This window comes from Magnolia sinica, unplaced genomic scaffold (assembly GCF_029962835.1).
Source record: "Magnolia sinica isolate HGM2019 unplaced genomic scaffold, MsV1 ctg322, whole genome shotgun sequence".
Lineage (NCBI taxonomy): Eukaryota > Viridiplantae > Streptophyta > Magnoliopsida > Magnoliales > Magnoliaceae > Magnolia > Magnolia sinica.
Genome location: NW_026682808.1, coordinates 42205 through 63385, shown reverse-complemented (window position 1 = coordinate 63385; position 21181 = coordinate 42205). Strand labels below are relative to the sequence as shown.

At 41.0% G+C, this 21181-nt stretch overlaps 1 protein-coding gene across 1 annotated transcript; it reads left to right on the top strand.

The window, feature by feature from the left end:
* Positions 1 to 12840: 12840 nt before the first annotated feature.
* On the top strand, positions 12841 to 15713 carry LOC131236227 (glutamine synthetase cytosolic isozyme 1-like). The gene is made up of 7 exons (XM_058233361.1): positions 12841 to 12970; positions 13069 to 13143; positions 13725 to 13778; positions 13895 to 13932; positions 14438 to 14597; positions 14696 to 14754; positions 15360 to 15713. The coding sequence occupies exons 1-7, from the start codon at positions 12959 to 12961 to the stop codon at positions 15454 to 15456; spliced, it is 495 nt and encodes a 164-aa protein (XP_058089344.1). The 5' UTR covers positions 12841 to 12958; the 3' UTR covers positions 15457 to 15713.
* Positions 15714 to 21181: the final 5468 nt, after the last annotated feature.

The window sequence follows — 21181 nt, the reverse complement described above, 5'->3', positions numbered from 1 at the left end:
ATTCTTTGATAGATCAAATTCTTTTTTTTTGCTGTTGGATTTTGTAGCTTCATGGTATTTCTCTATTGGAGAAGAATATATACAGAGAAGTGGTGTATAGTTTAATTCGAAAGAGAGAGTCGTACTCGTAGCAGGTTGACGGTCATACCCGAAGTTGACGGAAGTAGATTGATTAGATCGGCCGGTGTAACGGGTCTGATCACGAGGTATGTATTATATCCAAATCGTCCATCCATTTGGTCAGCTTATTTTAAGGCTTCAGACAAAAAATAAGACAGATCTAACCTTCAACTAGACCACACTTCAAAAATTAGTAGGTGATTCAACATCTTCCATTGAAACCCTTTCTAGGGTCACATTAAATTTTGGATTAAATTTTGTTTTTCCTCTTCATTTGGTACTTAAGTTCTTATGAAATTTATTTTTCATATTCATTCAGTTACTTGTGACCTTATAAACAGATTGGATGTAAAATAAACGTTTTAGTGGGCCCTACAAATTTTTTAACGGTGAAAATCATTATCTCTATTGCTATTTATGGTGTGGTTCAGATGATCTTTGGATATGATTCATTTTTTTGGATAATGCTCTAAAATCATCTCTAAAAATAGATGAACGGTGTAGATATAATAAATACATCACTGTGGGGCCCACATAAGATGTAACATTGATCTCCTTTGAACCGTTCTCACAGCTCGGAGATCGAGGAGCGTCAGTGTTGTCTTCGTACAGCACGTAGCTAATAGGCTAGGGAGTAGGGAAGCGGACTGCGTACTGAGTAACTCAGTACGGTAAGCGTACTGAGTAAACTCCGTGGGCCACTGTGTCACTCGTGCGTTGTATCCACTCCGTCCATTTCTTTTAACACATAATTTTAGGTCTCTATACCAACAATGGATTATATCCAAACCTCAAATGGACCACACCACTGGAAACTGTGTGAATTGAAAATCTACCGTTGAAAAATTCTTGGGGACAAAAGAGGTTTTAGATCAAGCTGATATTTGTGTTTTTCATTCATCCATGTCCTTCTCATCTTATGAACAGGTTGGATGACAAATAAACATACTGGGGGCCTTAAAAAATTTTCAACGGTTGAAATCAATAGTTTCACTTTTTCCAGTGGTATGGCCCACTTAAACTTTGTGTATACATCAATTTTGGATTGAACCCATAAAATGATCTAGAAAAACGAATGGACGGCGTGGATAAACCACATGCATTCGCAGTGGGCCCAACCTAGTTTACTCGGCACGATAAGAGTATACTACACGGACCAATTTCATAGGCTAGCTGGTGCTAGCTACAAATAGCATTTATAAAGCTTCTCTAAGAAGCTATGTCACCGGTGTGAAGCTTCTTCAAGAAGCTACACAACAATAGTTTTTATTCAACTAGGTAAACTATGTGGGCCCATCATGAATTTTTTTGGTTTATCTACACCGTCCATCAGTTTTTTTAGATCATTTAAGGAGTTGATACTAAATTTTAAGTGATTTCAATAATCAAGTAGATCACACCATACGGAACACTGATATAATGATTTTAATGTCATTGGAAAAAACGAACGATTCAAGCTTTCCCCAATCTGATCCGACTCGGTTTTCTTGACCGGGTCGGACCCGGATCGATTCAGGTCAACAAACGTTCGAATCTGTTCGAATTAGATGATCCAAACTCGGTCCCGGATCGGAACGAGTACGGATCAGGTTCTACAAATTTCGAATCTGGTCGGGTTGGGCCGAATCCGATCCGACTCGGCCCGATGCCCACCTCTACCTCTCCCAATACCTTCTCTCCTCTTCTTTCCTCCCTACAAAAACTGACTCTCTCTCTCTCTCACCATCACCATGGACATCGCCATCGGCAGCATCTGGTATGCCCTCTTTGTCACACCATAGCCATCGACAGCATCTGGTATGCTCCCACCCATCTTGGCAGCCCCTATCTCTCACAACCCTCATCTCTCATAACTCCATTTTGGCAGTCCCCATCTCTTACAGCCACCATCTCTCACATTTGCGAGCCTCCTAACCTTGTGCCCGGTTGGTGGTTCTCTCAGCCTTGGGAAAACATCACATTGACAGACGGTTCAGATGTATTTTGATTGGTACATTCATGTTGCAAGCTCTGATCTCAAACGTGGGAGCATGGAGGAAGCCTTTCATGTGTTGAAAGTATGGTCCACAAGGATCTCATGAAATGGAATTCCATGATTTGTTACTTGTTGTGAATGGAGTGGGATTCAACAGTTTTTGGGCAACCTTTCTATTGGTTCTTGGCCTGGAATCTCGTAACTGTATAATTTCCTGGCTATGATTGATCTTACTGCTGTTTTGATTGGCCGCAGCCCAAGGTTCTTCTCGGCCTCTGAATGGATTTCATTGATCGTCTTTGCTTTCACCTTAAAACAAGAGGAGCCATATGCTCAAATTGAAGGTCCAAATCAATGGTTTCAAAACCAGACAGGAACAAGCAGTCAGACCAGTTTGCGCGAGAACCTGCTACCAAAAATTCAAACCAGGAACAACAATCAAAGCTCAAGCACATCCCTGTACTTGAAACTAAACACCCCAACCCACCACTAGGCCAATAGCAGACCAACTCATTTTTTCCTCTTTAGAATTTCAAATGAAGCAAATTAATTTCCAGGCCATAGCAGACAGCGGTTCTGACCATTTTCATCGGCAATTCGACCAAATTGGCAGGCCTGATGGAGCCTATGGAAACCCAAATGCCCTTAATGCTGGGTACGTAGGTTACCCGCATGGTGCTGCAAGAAGCCCATGGAACAACCAAGCTACTGTTGGATATGGCTCTACTGGTGGAGGTATGTTGCCGGTAGTGGTGGGATTGCTTCTGCACCAGCAGGCCAACCTCTGACATACATGCATGTATCTATCAGTAGGATAGAATTAGAAAATTGGGTGTATTTATCAACCTGGGTAAGTAATGACACACATGTATGTGACGCAGGATGAACGTGATGAGGATAACTACTCTGAATCCACGGAGCTTCTCTGGACTCCTCACAGAGACTTCTCGAATCCATGAGGAAAGAAAGCAGAAAATAGAAATAAATTCTAAGAAATTCGAAATTGATTAATTGATGAATAGAAACGAGTTCACAACCCTTTAAATAGGGGTACCAAGCAATAGGAAAGAAACCAGAATCAAACTACAACTCAAACTCCTAGAATCCGCGACTTACTATAAATAGTAAACTTACTATTTATAGACGATCGTGATGTCTACTAGTGCGCAAGGTTTTCGGCCAAAAATAGTAAGTGTCCTATTTGGCTTCACCAAACCGTTCTTCTAATTATTCTAAGATCTTTTCACGTTCGGTGCAACTCTTAAGGCCCGATGGAAGAAGAGTTATAATCAAACTAAAACTTACTATTTATTGTAAAAACAAAATTAAAACAGGGAAACGACCATCGATCTAGGGGTTTTTTGCAATTCCGGGCTGCATAACCCGGCATAGCAGGGTTGGTTGGCTTCAGTAGCTTGTTCTACCCCAAAATCATATATTTTACGTCAGATAACTCATTCCGGATTGCAAGATACGCCCGATTTAAGGTTCGATGGTCTGGATCACTTATGTCGTCGACCGGGCCTTTTCTGATCCATCTTGGCCATGTAACTGTCCGCGACCCGCTCTACATCAGTATGTATCTATAGAATTAGAAAATTGGGTATATATATCAACTGGGTAGGCAATGACATGCAAGGATGCATCTAAGTATAGGGAATTGATATTCAGACCCAACCTGTTTGATATCCAGATCAAAATGTACAAGGCTGTTGGCTCAGTTAATTTATTTTTCTTTGGGCAGCATGATGTTTTAGTGACGGCTGCGCAGTCCATCAATTGCAACAGGTCTTGTGAGGACCTAAACGCAATAATCAAGCTAATCCAAAGCATATTTGGGCTACATCGCAGTGAACAGTGGAGATGGGACATCCAACATCAACATGATACCGTAATAGCTTTTCGATTGGATCAGGTGCTGATTGTTTTGTATATTATGATGCTTTGAATCTTTAAGCATATGGATGATTTTTCCCCTTTGCTATATCTTAAGGTTATTTGTTTATTTATTTATTTATTTTTTAGATCATCATCATGATTGAAATTTTAGAGTGTTTCTTGGATTGGAATAGAAAAATTCGTGGATCCCATTGTTTGTCATTCAATCCCTGTTTCTTTTTTTTCTTTTTTTCTTTTTTTTTTTTTCTTTTTTATTTTTTTTGTTTCTTTGTTTCTTTCTTTTTGTTTTTTGTTTTGTTTTGTTTTTTTTTTTTTTTTTTTTTTTTTTTTTTTTTTTGCATATGTACTTATCTAGCTTCATCGTTAGTAATAGTGTTCTTGTTTATTCTACAATGAAATGTATTGACCAATTAATAGAACTACTGGTTGTCTGTCCGGCTGTACTGATCCCTTTGGAATTAAATGTACTTCTATGCTATAGTTTTTTATTTGCTTATGTGAAGATTATTTGTTGGACATTAGCTACTTATGTTACTTTAATGAGGAAGGACATTCTAGCAAAGTTGAGAGGTTTGGGTAAGTCTTGTTTTCTGTGTCGTGTCATTTGGATGGCCTAGTGGAAGGGTTCTGATTTCATTGTGTTGCCATTTTCAAGTGGTGACACAATGATGGTTGCATTGCGAGGTCTAGAAAACAATGAAGGCTGACAACCATCTGTAAGCTGCAAATCTGGCATTATGCATGCACATCAATCTAGTCTGTCAAAATCTTGGCTCCAAATTTGCATTGATCAAACATCTTAATAATTTGATTATGCTGGAACTGGAACACAGTCCATTTTAACTTTAAACATTGATTTAAGCACCCAATGTGGTGGTCAAAATTGTTTCTTGGGATTGACCTGTGTATATGCTTGTAGATAAGATAACGTGGTGGTGAACTATCACCATCATCTTTCCCTTTGTCATGCACATTATATTTGTTACTTTGCAACTTCATTTCATATTCTGATCAAGCATATTGCTTCTCATAGCTGGGTATCATATTCTTGTGAAGGGCACATCAGTTACCCTCTTCTGCATTTGGAATTTAGCTTATAGTCTACAGTTCCTGTGTATTCCTGTGTTAAGCCATTCCTGATAAAACTTGCATCACACACAGTATTCCCAGATATTTGTTCACGCTTAGGCTATTGTTATGATACTTTAAAAAATAAATTGTTTTTTAGTAACAAAAAATTTAGAGAAAAATTACATTTATGAAAGCAAATTTCTAATTTCTAGTTTCTCTTTGTTGGATATCGGAGAGCGCACAGTTGAATGGTGTTGAAATGAATTCTGAGGTGATGAAGGAATTAATATGTTGGGTAGCTCTTTTTTGTGAAGTATAACTGGAACAAACCTTTCATGGTGCGAGCTGTAAGATGTTTTGCAGGATGGAAACCAAACACATGAGATTTGAAGCCATATATGTGCAATGGAATGCCAGGTCTGTGAAAGTCTGTGACGTTATGCATCTGACCGTAGTCTACATTTAAAATTTACAAGTCTGTGAAAGTTCAATGCTTGAATATGGTCCTCTCTTACCGTTTGCGGTTTCCTGCAGCATTTGGCTGCATCAAGAGGATCATACAACGAGGAGCAAATGTAAACTGCATAGCTGAATCATTAGATAACTGATGACCTTTTAAGGTCTATTTGGTTGGGGGATCCCACCTAATCAGAATTTAATCTAATCCTGTTTTTGGTCGGCCCCATGCCATACACGTTGAATTTTCCACACTTAAGTGGCATTTCCCCCCTGCATAAATGCAATTAGTGAAGTTTTAGGAAATAAAAAATATGACATAGAGGGCATGGGGCCTACCAGAATCAGTGTTAGGTTTAATCCCATTTAGTAGGATCCCCTACCCAAATGAACGCTAACTTCTTTTGAGTGTCTAATTGCAATGAATTGGATGCTTCTGTTTTCTATCTTAGATTTTTTTTTCCTAAATAGGAAAATTAGAGTTGTATCTTTATAAACAAACCTCGATTCGTACTCTTATAGCTTCATTTCTCATGCATCTCTCCCGTACAAGTATCCTTTCTTGGCGTGCAAATGGGTCAGGTTGGGTCCGACTGTGCAGACGATTTGGCTCGAAATCAAGCTAGTCCACCCATTTGCCAAATTTTTAAAAACCATCCAATATTATCGCATGTGTGGCTCATGTGATGAGTTGACCAGTTTGATTTTTGGGTCAGGTCATTCACTATGCATATGATCTATTAGTTACGGCACACATGTCACGTTGGGCCGTATAGAGGTGTGTTGGTGAGGTTGTCTATGGATCAGATCTGGTCTGAATTCAATCCTACGAAACCGACACATATATAAAGATCCAATCCAATCCAATCCAATCCCATCCGTTTGAAATATATACACATATGAATTTTTCTTTCTTAACCTTTTAAATAAAACCCATAAAAGATCCCTCCCTCTCTCTCTCTCTCTCTGTTTTTTTTTTTTTTTTTTTAATTTATTATTATTATTATTATTATTATTATTATTATTATTATTATTATTATTATTTTGTTTTGATGATGGTATATGAATGACAGAGTGCATAAGTGCATGAGTGGTGTAAAAATAGAGAGTGGCTTATATGAGTCGATTTATCTAGGCATGTACTAGCAATGGTAATATATATATATATATATATTCTATTTCTATTTATTTTTTCTCTTTCTTTGTTTCTTTTAGGTTGTTGTAGCTTCATCTTCCCATGAATCAATCCCTACCATTGATTTTCACTATGGGTGGAAAGAAGCAAAAAGTGGTAAAGGCACATGTCATTTAAGGTGAGGATGGAGAACGGGCGAGAGGGAGAGTGCCCTTGGGAGAGAGTTTGGCCATGGAAATCCTCTTCACAATATTTCACCCTCTTTGTCGCCAACCTCACCTTCGACACTACGAAAGATGACCTTTATCACATTTTCAATAGATTTGGGAGGTTGTCGGACGTTTTCCTCCCCAAGGATCACTCCAGATTGAAGCCCCGGGGCTTCGCCTTTGTCTGATTTCGGTATGAATAGGATGCCTTCAATGCAGCTCAATGCCTGAATAAGAGGAGAGTTGACGGTAGGATCATCTCTTTTTCCAAAGCCAAGAACCAGTCGGGCAACCCTAGCGCAGAGAAGGCCCGACAGGCCCCATTGAAGCCCCAAGCAGGCTCAGAATCCCTCCCGGACAGGGCACAGGTACCGCCTCCCATTCAACTAGGGCTGAAAGTTGGGCGGGTTCAACCCGACTGACCTGACAGTGGGTTGGGCCGGGACAGGATATTTGGAGTCAGATCGTAAGCTTGGGCTATACAAACACCAACCCGATAAAACTTGGGTTGGGCTCGAGTTGAGGTCTCGGGTTGCTCGACCCAACCTGAACCCGATCAATATATAAGTTACTTATAAATTATAATTGAGTGTGGATCGTTTGTATCGAAGGCACACTAGTGATGTCGAGTCTCATTTGTCCATGTCATTTCCAAGGACTCAAGCTAACAAGATATGCCAGATTTCTCTCTCCCAAATAGACTTTGTGCTATGCTACATGACTTTTAAAGGAATAGTTGTCTTATATTTTAGCTTATTTTTTAAAAGAAAAAATGAAGTTCTTTATAATGAATAATCACATATATTATTAATAAAACTATAGATACAAAAAATAAGTCCTATATTGAAATATAATAAATTAATGTAATAATGAAAATATTAGCATGTACATACCCGACCAACCTGATCAACCAGACCGAGCCCGCTTGGGTTGGGCTTGGGTTGAGAATTCCCAACCCGAGATTGGGTTGGGTTGGGTTTCGGTTGAGGTATAGGAACCTTGGGTTGGGTTAGGGTTGAGCACCAACCCGACCCAACCCAACCCGCCCGACTTTCAGCCATACATTCGACTGGGCAATCCCACGACACTAGTCAAGAGTTGTGCAGAAGATTTGTTCATGGTTGTGGCAAATAGAGGGGAGGCAGAGAAATTGGAGGCTGGGCTTTCTTCAACCCTCATTGCCATTACTTTAAAAGTATCCATTTCGATCTTGCACTTGATTGATTCTTTTCGCAACTCCACCTTCTCCTCCCTGCAAGTTGACTTCACTAGGATTGGCCCCAAACATTTCCTTCTTTGATTTCAATCCCGGCAGGAGATGGCCACCTTTGCGGCTGCCGCTGCTCTGCACTCAGATATGAGGCTAGTAGATGTGGCTATCTGGTCGGTTGAATCCACTCTCCTGTTTCAGGGGATCTAGATTCATCTATTGGGGATTCCAGCCCAATCGTGGTTGGCCTCGATGATTGAAGCTCTAGCAAGCACCTTTGGAGAGGTCGTGAAGATTAATCGTGCAACATTGCAAGGAACATTCCATGCGTTTGCCAGAGTTCGGATCAAGCCCAAACAGGGGGCATGACCTTCACAGCCTGAGGTACTTGTTGGTAAGGGGGAAGTCTTTCCCTATCTGTGTGGTAGTGGAGAGCCATTGCTCTAGTGAGATAGCAACCAATCTCAGCCCGTCTGTTCATAGGGCATAGGAATCCACAAAATCTTGGGTGGAAAGGGCGTTCCACTCGCACAGGGACCCCCTCATTCCCTGCCTCCCACATGTTTGTGCTAATGCCTCTGAAGCCCCCACAACATTCATGCCTTTCCATTCACCCCAATCCCTTCCCCTGGTTATGAGTGGTGCCCAATCCATACCCAATTCCGCTGCTAACCCCCTCGACCCCTCTCACCCGAGGGTCGTAGGGCTCCAAGCTCTTCCTGATAGGGGAGTGTCTACACTGCCCCAGCTAAGTATTCCCCATCCTTCACCCCCATCAGATGTGCTTCAGAGGGCCAGTCCCATGCTTCATTAGGCATGAATCCAGCAGGCCCAGCATCTTCATCAAGCTCGGTCGGTTTCTAGGGTCTCTCAACACCCCAGTAGCCCTCTGCATAGAGCCTCTCAGTCATTCGAGAGAGAGAATTCAGCTCCTGTAGCTCGTGAGTCGATGGGTCATCGTCCCAGCTGTTAGGTGATAGCCAAAGTTCGCTGAGGGGAGAGCCCCTAGTTGTAGTGGGGAGCCTATGTAGAGTCAGTTCCGTTTAGAATAAGGGTCCAGAACAGCCACAATTGGGGCAGGATTAGAAGGAGATTCAGTCAGCCCCCATAGCTAGCCTCTCCAGCAGCTAGTCGACAACTTGTCCAGGCAGATGATTCCCTGGTTAAGCTAGCATCCCGTGAGCTAAGAGGGGTTGTTCGCCGAACGAGAGCCAGATCAGTTGGATGCTCCCTTCTCAGGCCTGCAGTTAGCCCTCAAGACTGGCTATAAGACAGGGAGAATATCTAGATCAACATCCTGATTCCAACTAGAAAATGGCCCAGTAGGGAGGGTCAGATTACACAGCCTGAGTTCACGGCCTGATGCTTTAGTCTCCGGAGCCTATTAACCCACTCTCCGTCTTCCAACTGCCTTGGTATTTTCCTACTCAACATCTTTTTCCTTCGCCCTTTAACTGCGCTATTAGCTGCACCTGCTGAGTGGGTGGGGGCACCGCTAAGGGTTGGGATCGCAGCGGGATCCTCCTGAATCTACTAGGCCATCGCTTGTACGCACAATTCCAGTATGGGAGAAATGGGAGGATCTCGATCTTCTGACCTTTGTCTCCAGCAAGGGCTGGATAGAGGGGTTGGGAGCCCCTTATCCAACAAGGTGTTGGTGAAGTAAGGAGACAGGTCCATAGCTATGTGACCTAACCTCCCTAATCCTGAGATTCTGCCAATCTGACCCTCAGGTCCATAGCTATGTGACCTACACATCCTAATAGAGCCCTGATTTGGAATGCCCGTGGGGTAGGCAATGTGTCTACCATCAGATCGCTGAGGAGATTGGTCAGGGACTTTAAACCCTCGCTGGTGACTATTCTAGAGCCCATGCTGCACGAGGAGAGGCGTGTGGCCATAGGTTTGAAACTAGGCTTCCACTCATCCCTTTCCAATGGCGATGAGGGGGGTAAAATTTGGGTGTTTTACCTCAACTAATTAAATGTTTATATTCAGTCCAAGTCTAACCAAATGCTCTCCGTGAGTTTGTCCGTGTAGAACTCCAGTGACAACATCCTTCTATCCATTGTCTACGCTATTTGCTCTAAAATCAACCGTAGAGCTTTGTGGCTCGAGATGGCTGACCTAAGAAAAGGCTTATCAATTCCGTGGGCAGTCGGAGGGGACTTTAATGCAATTGAGGGTGCAGACGAGAGATTAGGGACCCGAAAGGGAGACAAAGCCAGCATGACATAATTCTCAGATGCCATACAAAATGCAGGCCTCCTTGATGCAGGTTATGTTGGGAACAAGTACACGTGGAGCAAGAACCGCTCTAGGTCTGCGTGAGTGTGGGCTAGGTTGGACAGGGTTCTTTTAAATGATAAATGGTCGCTGGCTTTTCCTGCATTCAGAGTGGAACATTTGCCTAGAGCTTAATCAGATCACGCCCCCCTTTTATTGTCTCTTTCGTCGCAACACCATCCCATAAACAGACCATTCTGGTTCCTCAGAATGTAGACATTCCATGACACGTTCTAGCAAACCATCAAGAAGGCATGGGAGGGTGAATATTCTAATTAGGTAATGGTGAACGTTTAGCTCAAACTCAAGAAGACGAAATAGCTGCTGAAAGTCTGGAATAAGGAAGTATATGGGAGCATCTTCCACAAGATCAAGGCAGTGAGGATGAGCTTCAGAACATAGAGTTTAGGTTGCAGGACTCTATCAGTGACGAGTTGATCTAGGAGAGTGTGTTAGCCAGACAGCAGTTGGAGCATCTGGAGCACATGGAAGAGATTTATTGGAAACAGAAATCGCGTATTCATTGGTTAGAGGAGGGAGATAGAAACTCCAAACTCTTCCATGCATCAGCCAGCGAGAAGATTAGGTGATCATCACGTCCATCAGAGACGCAGCGCAGAATACACCGTCCAATCTAAGATAGATCAAATTAGCCGCGGTGGAGTTCTTTGAAGACCTGTTCTCAACTGAGCCCTCTACCGGCCAAGACGTCTTCACCTCTACTGTTCCCAGCTTATTGTCACAGCAGGAGGACGATGAGTTGATGGCCCCACCTTCCCTAGTCGAAACTCATATGGCGGTGACTGCCATCCCGAAGGATGGAGCTCTATGCCCTGACGGATTCTCAGCAGCATTCTTTGCTGATCGCTTACCCACGGTGGGGGGGCATGATGTCCACAAGGCAGCGGTGTTCTTGTTTGCTGGGGGTGAGCTCCCTAGGGCCTTCTCAGCGTCCCTAATCTGCTTAATCCCCAAGTCCTCCTCAGCCCAATCATTCGCAGATTATCGCCTTATCAGCCTATGCAACGTTATCTACAAAATAAGAGAAAAAATCCTAGCCACTAGGCTGAACAAACTTCTCCTTAAACTGATTGCTTGTGAGCAAGGGGCCTTTGTAAAGGTCGATCTATCACAGAGAACATTGCACTAGCTCAGGATGCTATGCGAGACCTCAACAGAAAGGTTAGGGAGGGCAACACAATCATCAAGCTAGACTTAAAGAAAGCTTATGACAGGATAGACTGACATTTCCTCAAACAAGTGTTGGTTAGATTCTGTTTCAGTGAGAGATGGGTGGCCTTGATGGAAACTTGCTGGGCTAATAACTAGTTCTCGGTTCTTATTAATGGGGAAGTGGCGGGATTCTTCAGATCAACCAGAGGGCTAAGACAAGGGGACCCTTTTTCTCCCGAACTCTTTATCCTTGTAGCCGAAGCTTTCTCTCGGAGCTTCAAAAACCTAGTTGTTCATGGTGGGTGCCATCCCTACAAGTAGAAAAGGGGCAACCCTCTTCTCACACACTTGCTGTTCGTGGATGACACCTTGTCATTTGTGAATGGTAGCAGGGCCACGCTCAAATTAGTAAAGGAATTTCTGGCGTCCTATCAAGCGGCCTTGGGCTAGAAGATCAACAATAGCAAGAGCAGTTTTATCTGTTCAAACAGGTTGTCTGCAACCAAAGTTTTATCCTTTGTGAAAAGTTACTAAATCAACAACATTACTTGTTGTTAATGAACTGATTTTCTTTGTTTTTCTTAGTAATTTTTAGAAATTTGGTTTTAATAGCAATTCATTATCAATTAATATGCTTGCTTAGATTCTACTCCGTTTTATTTCCAATTTTTTAAAAATAATGTATGCTATTAATTAGTATTTTAAATACATGAATATCAAATGGTATGTTATTTGTAAATCTATCCTTAAAAAAATTAAATTAAACATATGACCAACCTGGTCAAATTTATGAGATTCGGCCAAGTCACCAGGTCAACTTGTTTGAGTCTTGACTCATTGGTCAACCGAGCTGAGTTAGAATTCCTGGTTATCAAACAATGTGTTGACTAATAGTCCCAATATTTTTGTTAGTTTTGGTATAAGTGGGACACCTTTTTTTGGAGATCAAGGCTGTTCATTTGTTGAGGGCAACCTTTGGTGGGTGATGCTTGCTGCAAATGACACCCCTGTACGTTGGACAATTCTAGCCATCTGATCGTGGGCCTTAAATGCATGGTTAAAAATAAGATATTTCCCAATCCACTGTGGGGTCCACCAGGTGGATGATCTGGGTCACTGAAAGCTGGATCCGTGCTAGAACTCGAACTCCGCTTGTTTGTATATCATTGTGTGATATTATCTTTCTACTCATGATTTTTTTTCATCCCTTCTATTTGTTCCTCGGACATGGTCATCTCTAACAAGTAGTGATTTTTCTCTTTCACGGATGTCTGATTAATCTACGCAATTATGTGAATATTGGTCAGGGCCCATACTACTGTGGTGCGGGTGCTGACAAAGCATTCGGCCGTGACATAGTGGATTCCCACTACAAGGCCTGTCTTTACGCAGGCATCAACATCAGCGGCATAAATGGAGAAGTCATGCCAGGCCAGGTGAGAATCCATTTCACCCATCCTTTTCTTTAACAGATTTGGTCTGCTTGCATCTCTTCATTATTCGATGCAGTTCTTTAACTTTGCTTCTCATGCAGTGGGAATTCCAAGTCGGCCCTGTCATTGGTATCTCTGCCGGTGATGAACTATGGGTCGCTCGCTACATTCTTGAGGTAAATTGCAGATGCCCAAATGGCAACCTGATTCTTTTACTGTCTAATACGAGATTCCCATGTGTGGTAGTCCCATTCCCATTGGTCATATGGTTCGGCAACCACACAATTCATGGGGTGGCCCATTGTTTCCGGGTTTGGTCCTGCACAAGTAATAATTATTCATTTGAATGTAGTTATGGTGTAATTCTAAAAAAACAGACAGGCATTCCTACTATATATATGTTTCCTGTCTCCATTTTCTAAAATTAGTCTCAAAAGGAATTTTACCAGACATGATTCCTACAACCTGTTATGGGATTCCTACTGTATGTATGATTCCTATAAGATGGAATGTTGCTTGTGTGAAATTTTTAAAAGAATCATAGTATATGTATGATTCATATGTTCTCTTTGCTATGTAAACAGAGAATTAGAGTCCATGGCTGTTGTGGAGACCTTAATTTTGATATGTATATATATAGGGCTGAAAAGGAGAATTACATGGAATGTCTTGCTTATTTTAAAAGAATCTAATTATATGTATGATTCTACATTTCGTAAAACTAGTCGTAAGATTGTTCTCTTTGTTATGGAAACAGAGGATTACAGAGATTGCTGGCGTTGTTCTCTCATTTGACCCGAAGCCTATCCAGGTAAATTTATTTTTGTATGCCACCTACCTTTTTTATTTTTATTTTTCATTGTTTTACAACTTCTTGTGGTTCTCTTTGTATTTTGATTCCATTCATATTGTGTTTGGTGTCACCAGGGAGATTGGAATGGAGCTGGCGCTCATATGAATCATAGGTAATATAGTTGTTTTATGTGGAATGAGAAGAGGAATCCATTCATTCCATGTTTCTTGGTAGCAACACCAAGAAATCCTTCTCTTTTTTAGTATCTTTATGATCCAATTCCAGACCTTTGATTTGATGGACCTTACCATGGATGGAGGATGGTCCCAAAAAATTCTAGATTGGAGGATCATAGCCATTTAATCGTTGGCCTTTTTCTCCACCCAATGTGGGATAATTTTACTTACCTGTCTGTTTATAGGCCTGCAGATTGAAGGGGTTAGGATTGTTTTGTTGGGTGGATTTTTGGGGCATGGGCTATCTTCCATCCATAATGGAGCCTATCAGATCAATTGTCTTGACTAACAGCCATGGTCCCCACACGTACCTACCGAAGGCCACCCACAAACACTATCCTAGATCACATACTTATTTTCAACTGATTTGGAACAATTTGAACTTATTTGGAGTGAGTCTTGTTTTTTTTTTTTTTTTTTTTGGGGGGGGGGGGGTTTCAGCACCAAGTCAATGAGAGAAGATGGCAGTTATGAAGTTATCAAGAAGGCAATTGAAAAGCTTGGGCTGAAGCACAAGGAACACATTGCTGCCTATGGTGAAGGCAACGAACGGCGTCTCACTGGACGGCATGAGACTGCTGATATCAATACTTTCTTATGGGTATCCCTTCCACTTCATTCAATCCAAGACATGTTCTAAATACCAATGTCTGGAAAACGCATATTCATTATTCGTTTTGCTTATTGTGATTTGTGCAGGGAGTTGCTAACTGTGGTGCTTCCATTCGAGTCGGTCGAGACACAGAGAAAGCTGGCAAAGGTGAGGGTTCTTTTAAGCTTTAATCATCATCTCCTTTGTTGTTTTCCAAATTCCGCCATTTGGGTATGTTTTCCAAATTCCGCCATTTTGGATGGCTGATCAGTTTCTCTTGAATTGTTTTTTCTATTTCTTAATTGGACAATCTTAACCATCCCATATCAGCTGTTGTCCAATTATGGCCACCAATCGAATGTTTAGGACAATCGAATAAATGCAGTCTTCAGGATATATTCCATCCAAAATGGCACCATCATTTGGATTGCTTGCCCTCACCATGGATGGATCTTCAGGATGTATTCTGTCTCTGGTCCATTTTGTTTTAATTTGAACTGTTGCTGTATTTTCTTCTTTGGCCATCCATTTCATTAAAACAATCAAAGGGTCATTAGTCAATTCTCCCATTTGGGTCAATGATTTGGATGGCCTGGATTTCATATTACGTGTATGCATGTGTACTGCAGATGAGTTGTTGCCATCTAAGTAATGGTGGAAAGCCCATATCAGTGTAGTAGACCTTGTTTATCTATCAAGTTCAATTCATCAATCGGCCTAAAATGATTCGGTCTTATGATGAAGGGACTAAACATGTTGTGATGATCTTGTGGGCTATTTTGAGGACAGGAGGCCCGCCTCGAACATGGATCCCTATGTGGTCACTTCCATGATAGCAGAAACGACGATCCTGTGGAAGCCAACATAAGCTAAACATGGGTAGATTGGCCACATCCCCATTCTTCGTGGGGCCCGAATTTCCATTGGTTTGAGACCTTCCAAATGCATTTAGGATCTCTAATCATCTATTCTCATTGAAAAATTGCATGTGGTGCACGTAGTGTGTTTTTACTAGTCTTCCTTGTCCTTTTGTTTTTTTTAGGTTGTAGAGAGGCAGGTGAGAGAATGCCTCATGTTGAATAACACATTAGTAACAGCTAATAAATGCAAAGTCTTCAAAGTCTCCTTTTCTTGTATGGGAAAAAAAAACGTTGTTGAATCTTCATCACTGTCTGATCTGGGGCCCACCTCGTCTTCATGAGTGAATCAGATTAAGTGGAAAGAACGAGCTCTTTCATGTCTGCAAGAGTATGATTTCATGATTTTTTGAAATTCCACGAGCTGTGGTGGCCCAAGCCATATGTAGCCATTTTTTAAAGGCCCGTTTGGATGGCACCTAGAAAGAAACATTAGGTGCCTAAACTACATTTTTCAGCCAAGCCCGAGTCTTTACTGTATTACGGTCTCCATCTGCTTGGCAAAATAGGAAACGGATTGGCTACTCCCCCTGCCACCAGCCCGGTGGCTGGTGGTCGGTGCTATGTGGGCCCCACCATGATGTATGTGTTCCGTTCATCCATTTTTACGTATCATTTTAGTCTTGATCCGGAAAATGATAGGGATGTAAATCTCAGGTGGAACACACCGTAGGAAAACAATAGTCATTGGATAATGGATATCCACCATTATAATCCTCCTAAGGCCCACTGTACTGTTTATTTGACATCCAATCTGTTGATTAGGTCATACAGACCCAGATGAAGGTAAAAAACAAAGATCAACTTGATCCAAAACTTTTATGGCCCCCAAAAAGTTTTTCATGGTTGACGTTCATTCAACACTGTTTCCTGTAATGTGGTCCACTTGAGATTGGGATATATGTCATTTTTTGTCTCATACCATAAAATGATCTAGAAAAATAGATGGACGGCATGGATGAAACACATACATCATGGTGGGGCCCACAGAGCACTTCTCGTTGGGTCCACCAAAAAAGTTGGCGTGGAAACCCCTTTTGCAAAAGTGCATCCAAGCGGGATTGGGGAAATTGGATTGCGTCAGGCCGCCATGATTGTACGCTGTTTATCCACGCCGTCCATCCGTTTTTCCAGCTTATTTTAGGGGTTGAGCCCAAAAATCCAAAGCTCAAGTGGACCACACCACAGGAAACAGTGGGAATAATGATTTCCACCGTTGAAACCTTCCTAGGGTGATTTGTCATCTACTCTTCATAGGATCACTTAGACATGGATGGAGGGAAAACACAAACATCAGCTTATCCAAAACTTCTGTGGCGCGGAGAATTTTTCAATGGTAGAAGTTCAATTCACACTGTTTCCTTTGATGTGGTCAGCTTGAGCTTTGAATATGCTTCATTTTAGATCTAACCCAAAAATTATCTCGTAAAACGGATGGATGGAGTGGATAAAGTACATAAAATCACGGTGGGACCCGCAGAGTGATTCCGTGTTTGGGTACTACCCCCGGCAGGCCAAGCCAGAGGCAGACGGTCCTCTCAGGGATTACATGAGGCCCACCGTAATGTATGTATTTTATCCAGACCGTCCATGCATTTTTACTTATCATTTTAGGTGATGAGCCTAAAAATAGGCAGATTTGAATCTTAGCTTCAATGGCATTTTTACCTATCATTTTAGGTGATGAGCCTAAAAATAGGCAGATTTGAATCTTCGCTTCATCCATTGAATGTTCGTATCATGAGTCTAATGACCCGCGTAGCATATGCCGTGGATCATCATTTGGATTCTGTAGTAACCCCTACGGTACCCAGGTCGGTACTGGTCCTTGTTGGAAAAGCTGTGGGCCCCAACATGATGAATGCGTTTTATCCATGTCCATCCAATTTCCTACATCAGGCATATCTAAATCTCAGGAGTATCACACACCAGTAAACAATGGTGATTGAATGCCCACCATTAAAAAAATCTTGAGGTCCACAAAAGTTTTGGATCAAGATGATATTTGTGTTTTCCCTTCATCCAGTTCTGTGTGACCTAATCAACAGGTTGGATGGTACATAAACATTACAGCGGTCCCTAAGAACATTTTAATGGTGGTAGTTCAATCAGCACTATTTTCTGTGGTGTGGTCCACCTTCATATTTAGATCTGCCTTATTTTTGGTATCATGACTTAAAATTAGCTGATAAAATGGATGGACGGAATGGATTAAACACATAGATTATAGTGGGACCCACAGTAGCGAGGGGTACCAAGATCTAGAGGCGGAGCTACTGTCCGAGTCCAATTGGAAACCGAAACCAGCCACGTACCGTACTATGGAACGGCGCATCATAGCCCTATCAAAGCCCATTTAGAATAAAAAAAGGAAATGAGTAAGTTAGCGATATATGCAGTATGAGAAAAGCTACAGTGCTCCGTATCACTATATAAGTTACGAAAGCAGATTGGGTGCGTTATGGGGCCCACAGTAAGTATGTGTTTTATCCACGCCGTCCATCCGTCTTTCCATCTAAGTTTAGGGAATGAGCCTAAAAATGAAGCAGACAAAAAACCTAAGGGGCCACCATTAAAAACTTCTGAGGGGCCACAAAAGTTTTGGATCAAACTGATATTTGTGTTTTCCCTTTCTCGAGGTCCGTGTGACCTTATCAACAGGTTGGATGGCAAATAAACACTACGGTGGTCCCTAGGAAGGTTTCAACTGTAAGTGTCATTACCCCCATTTTTTCACGTGGTGTGGTCCAGTTGAGCTTCAGATCTTCTTTATTTTTTATTTCATGCCTTAAAATGACATGGAAAAACGGATGGACAGCATGGATATGAAACAGATATATCACGTTGGGCCCCGCAGCGCTAGGTGGTGTTGGGGTGACCACCCAATCCGCTTCCATAAGGTATAGGGCTCCTTGTTGCATTGCGATATTTAGAAGGCGCAATCCATTGATTCAGACAGTTCATTGTGTCTAGAGAACATTTTTTGGGCTATCATTGAAACAACACACTGATCCGACAAATATTAACCATTTGATCGATGGTCTTCAATATGAATGGACAAGATTAGTTACATAAAAAATAGTCGAAATCATAATTCGATCCATCTATTTGTCAGGATAATCATGGATTGCTTATGATTCTAAAGAATTACTTTCGTAAGGCAGTTGCAACCATCCCATCCATGGCTTGGAAGAAAGGATGGCTGTCGAAATATGGCCAAATCAAGGTCGATTGGATCATCCGATCAATGTGAATTTTGAATCATAGATTATAAAATATATTTTGGACTTAATGGACGGTTCAGAGTAATTGATAGAATTGTCAAAGTGAACCGATGTAACTAGAAGCACCCTGACTGAGTGCTCTCCTCATTTCTCATTAAATATAGGGAATTTGAAATTAAAAGAACTACTTCGGCATGATATAGAATTTACATTTCCGTACCTTCATGAAGAAGGCTTTTTTTTTTTTTTTTGAAATAAAACCACGCACCCCACTAGAGCTGGACATCAACCCAAACTAAGATGAGCTTGGCACAACTCTACTCGTTCGGCCAGCAGCTTACCTTGGCTTGAGTTCAGCTCAGCTCGGTCCTCAAGTTGTATTGGACAGCTCCGCCTGGGTCGGTCAATAGCTTGAGCTAGCTAGAATCGAGTTTGAGTTTGAGCTTTTGAGTTCGAGAACTTACGGTATTCACAACATCAAGTTAATATCTTCCATATGAGGAGTGCTTTCTTGGCATATAACCATGGTCGTGTCCATGATAGTTACCTCCTGCACCTGAATCGGATCCATCACTTTCATCGTCGATCCATCCTTAGATGTGTTTCTGTCCTTTTTTACAACAAGAGATTCGTTTATCAAGCTTGAGTTGCTATCTAAATCTCTATATAGGTGCTCATTCATCTCTCTTGAATCATAACGTGGAGAGAGTTATTATTATTATTATTATCATGCTCTTATATAGTTATAAGAGTTTAAACTAGATTTTTCAAGCTTTCTTTATGAGTATATTTATATGGAGTACCCAACACTGTATAAAATACACCAAGACAGAAGAGAAACTTGGTTTATTACTTTTTTTTTTTCGCTCGTGTTCAATTCTACTTCAATATCATGTTGTATAGGAGGACATCGATGATATCTAAAAGCCTATTCCATACTACGATTCAAGCCGAGTTGTAATTGCTCTTTTTTCAATTCTAATAATCTGACTTACTCTTCTCACTTTTCCATAGTAGTTCTCTGATTCCTTATCTTTCGTGTATTAGAACTTTTCCCTATTAAAACTCTTATGGAAGGTTTGGATAGGGTCAAAGGCTTTTTATTTGAATTTAGAATAGCCTGAAAAATAAGTTGGATCTCCTTTGGGGCTTTAGGACACGGTTTTGCATCTCCACTCCTACATGCTAGGTGTAACCTAAGTTGATTAGTTTTATTAACAAACTTTGTCCTATATAAACGATACATAATCTTCTTTTTTTTAGACCTTGAGGAATGGACTAGGGAATCGTAGTCCCAAACGTCAAGTAATGAGTCAGATGATGACATATCTATACTTCATATTTTAAAAGTTAGTATTTTGATATAGTTAGAAAAAAATAAAAAATAGAAGCAACAACTTGATGTAAAAGCTAAACAAAAAGTCTGTAATATAATAAACAAAAGCAATAATGAAAATAAATAGTCTATTATGTGAAACGGATATTACTAGATTGGTGACGGTCGGAGTCTGTTGGTCAGACTGACTGTGTTCTATTAGTCCTACCGACAGGAACCGACAATCCTGTTAGTCAGACTGATAGAACAGAAACTCAGTCTGTTTGCCACTGTCCATAGGTTAATTAGACCGATATGGGTGCTGGTTGAACGGATAAAGCCTAAAAGTCTCTCTATACAGACTCAAAGACAAATTATTGACAAATCAAGGTACTAATATTATGTAAAGAAAATAAAATAAAAGTGATTGTATTTCTTCGTTTGTGTGATATATTTAAATATACAGTACACCACTTTCAACAGATTAATAATAATCTATAACCTCCTTCATGTTGATGTCGTTGCAGGTGCAGTCTCTTTTTGAAACTCGATATTCTTCCTTCTCCTTATCCTCATCCTCAATATCAAAAGTATTGCCTCCCCAAACCAAATACAACCAATCTTTGTATAAATTAATGCTTTAATTATTTTTGGTGAAAGTGAGCTTCGATACTTGCTCACAGCCTTACTCCCTATATTAAAAGTGGATTCTGATGTCACTGTTGAAATTGAAATTGACAATATGTCCCGTTCCATCATTGACAGTGTAGGATATTTTGAGTCAATGAATCTCATCTTCCACCATCTCAAAACATGAAAGTCTAAATCCGAGCACTTTACAATTGGCTCTTTGAGATACAAATCTAGTTCTGATTCCTTTATATGATCATCTGTTTTTTCTTGTGTTAAATAAGACATGTATTTATGGAGCATAATATCATGATTTATAGAAATACTCACAGTTCTAACTTCTTTATCACCTACTATAGTTGTGGATAAAGTAGAAACATACGAAGTGTACAATTCATTGATTGCGTCATGAACCTTAGAGGTTTTGGTTACCGCCCTTTCAAAAGAATAATTTTTTATAAAAATGAACTTATCCAAGCCCATATTGCAATGATAATAAAAAATAAC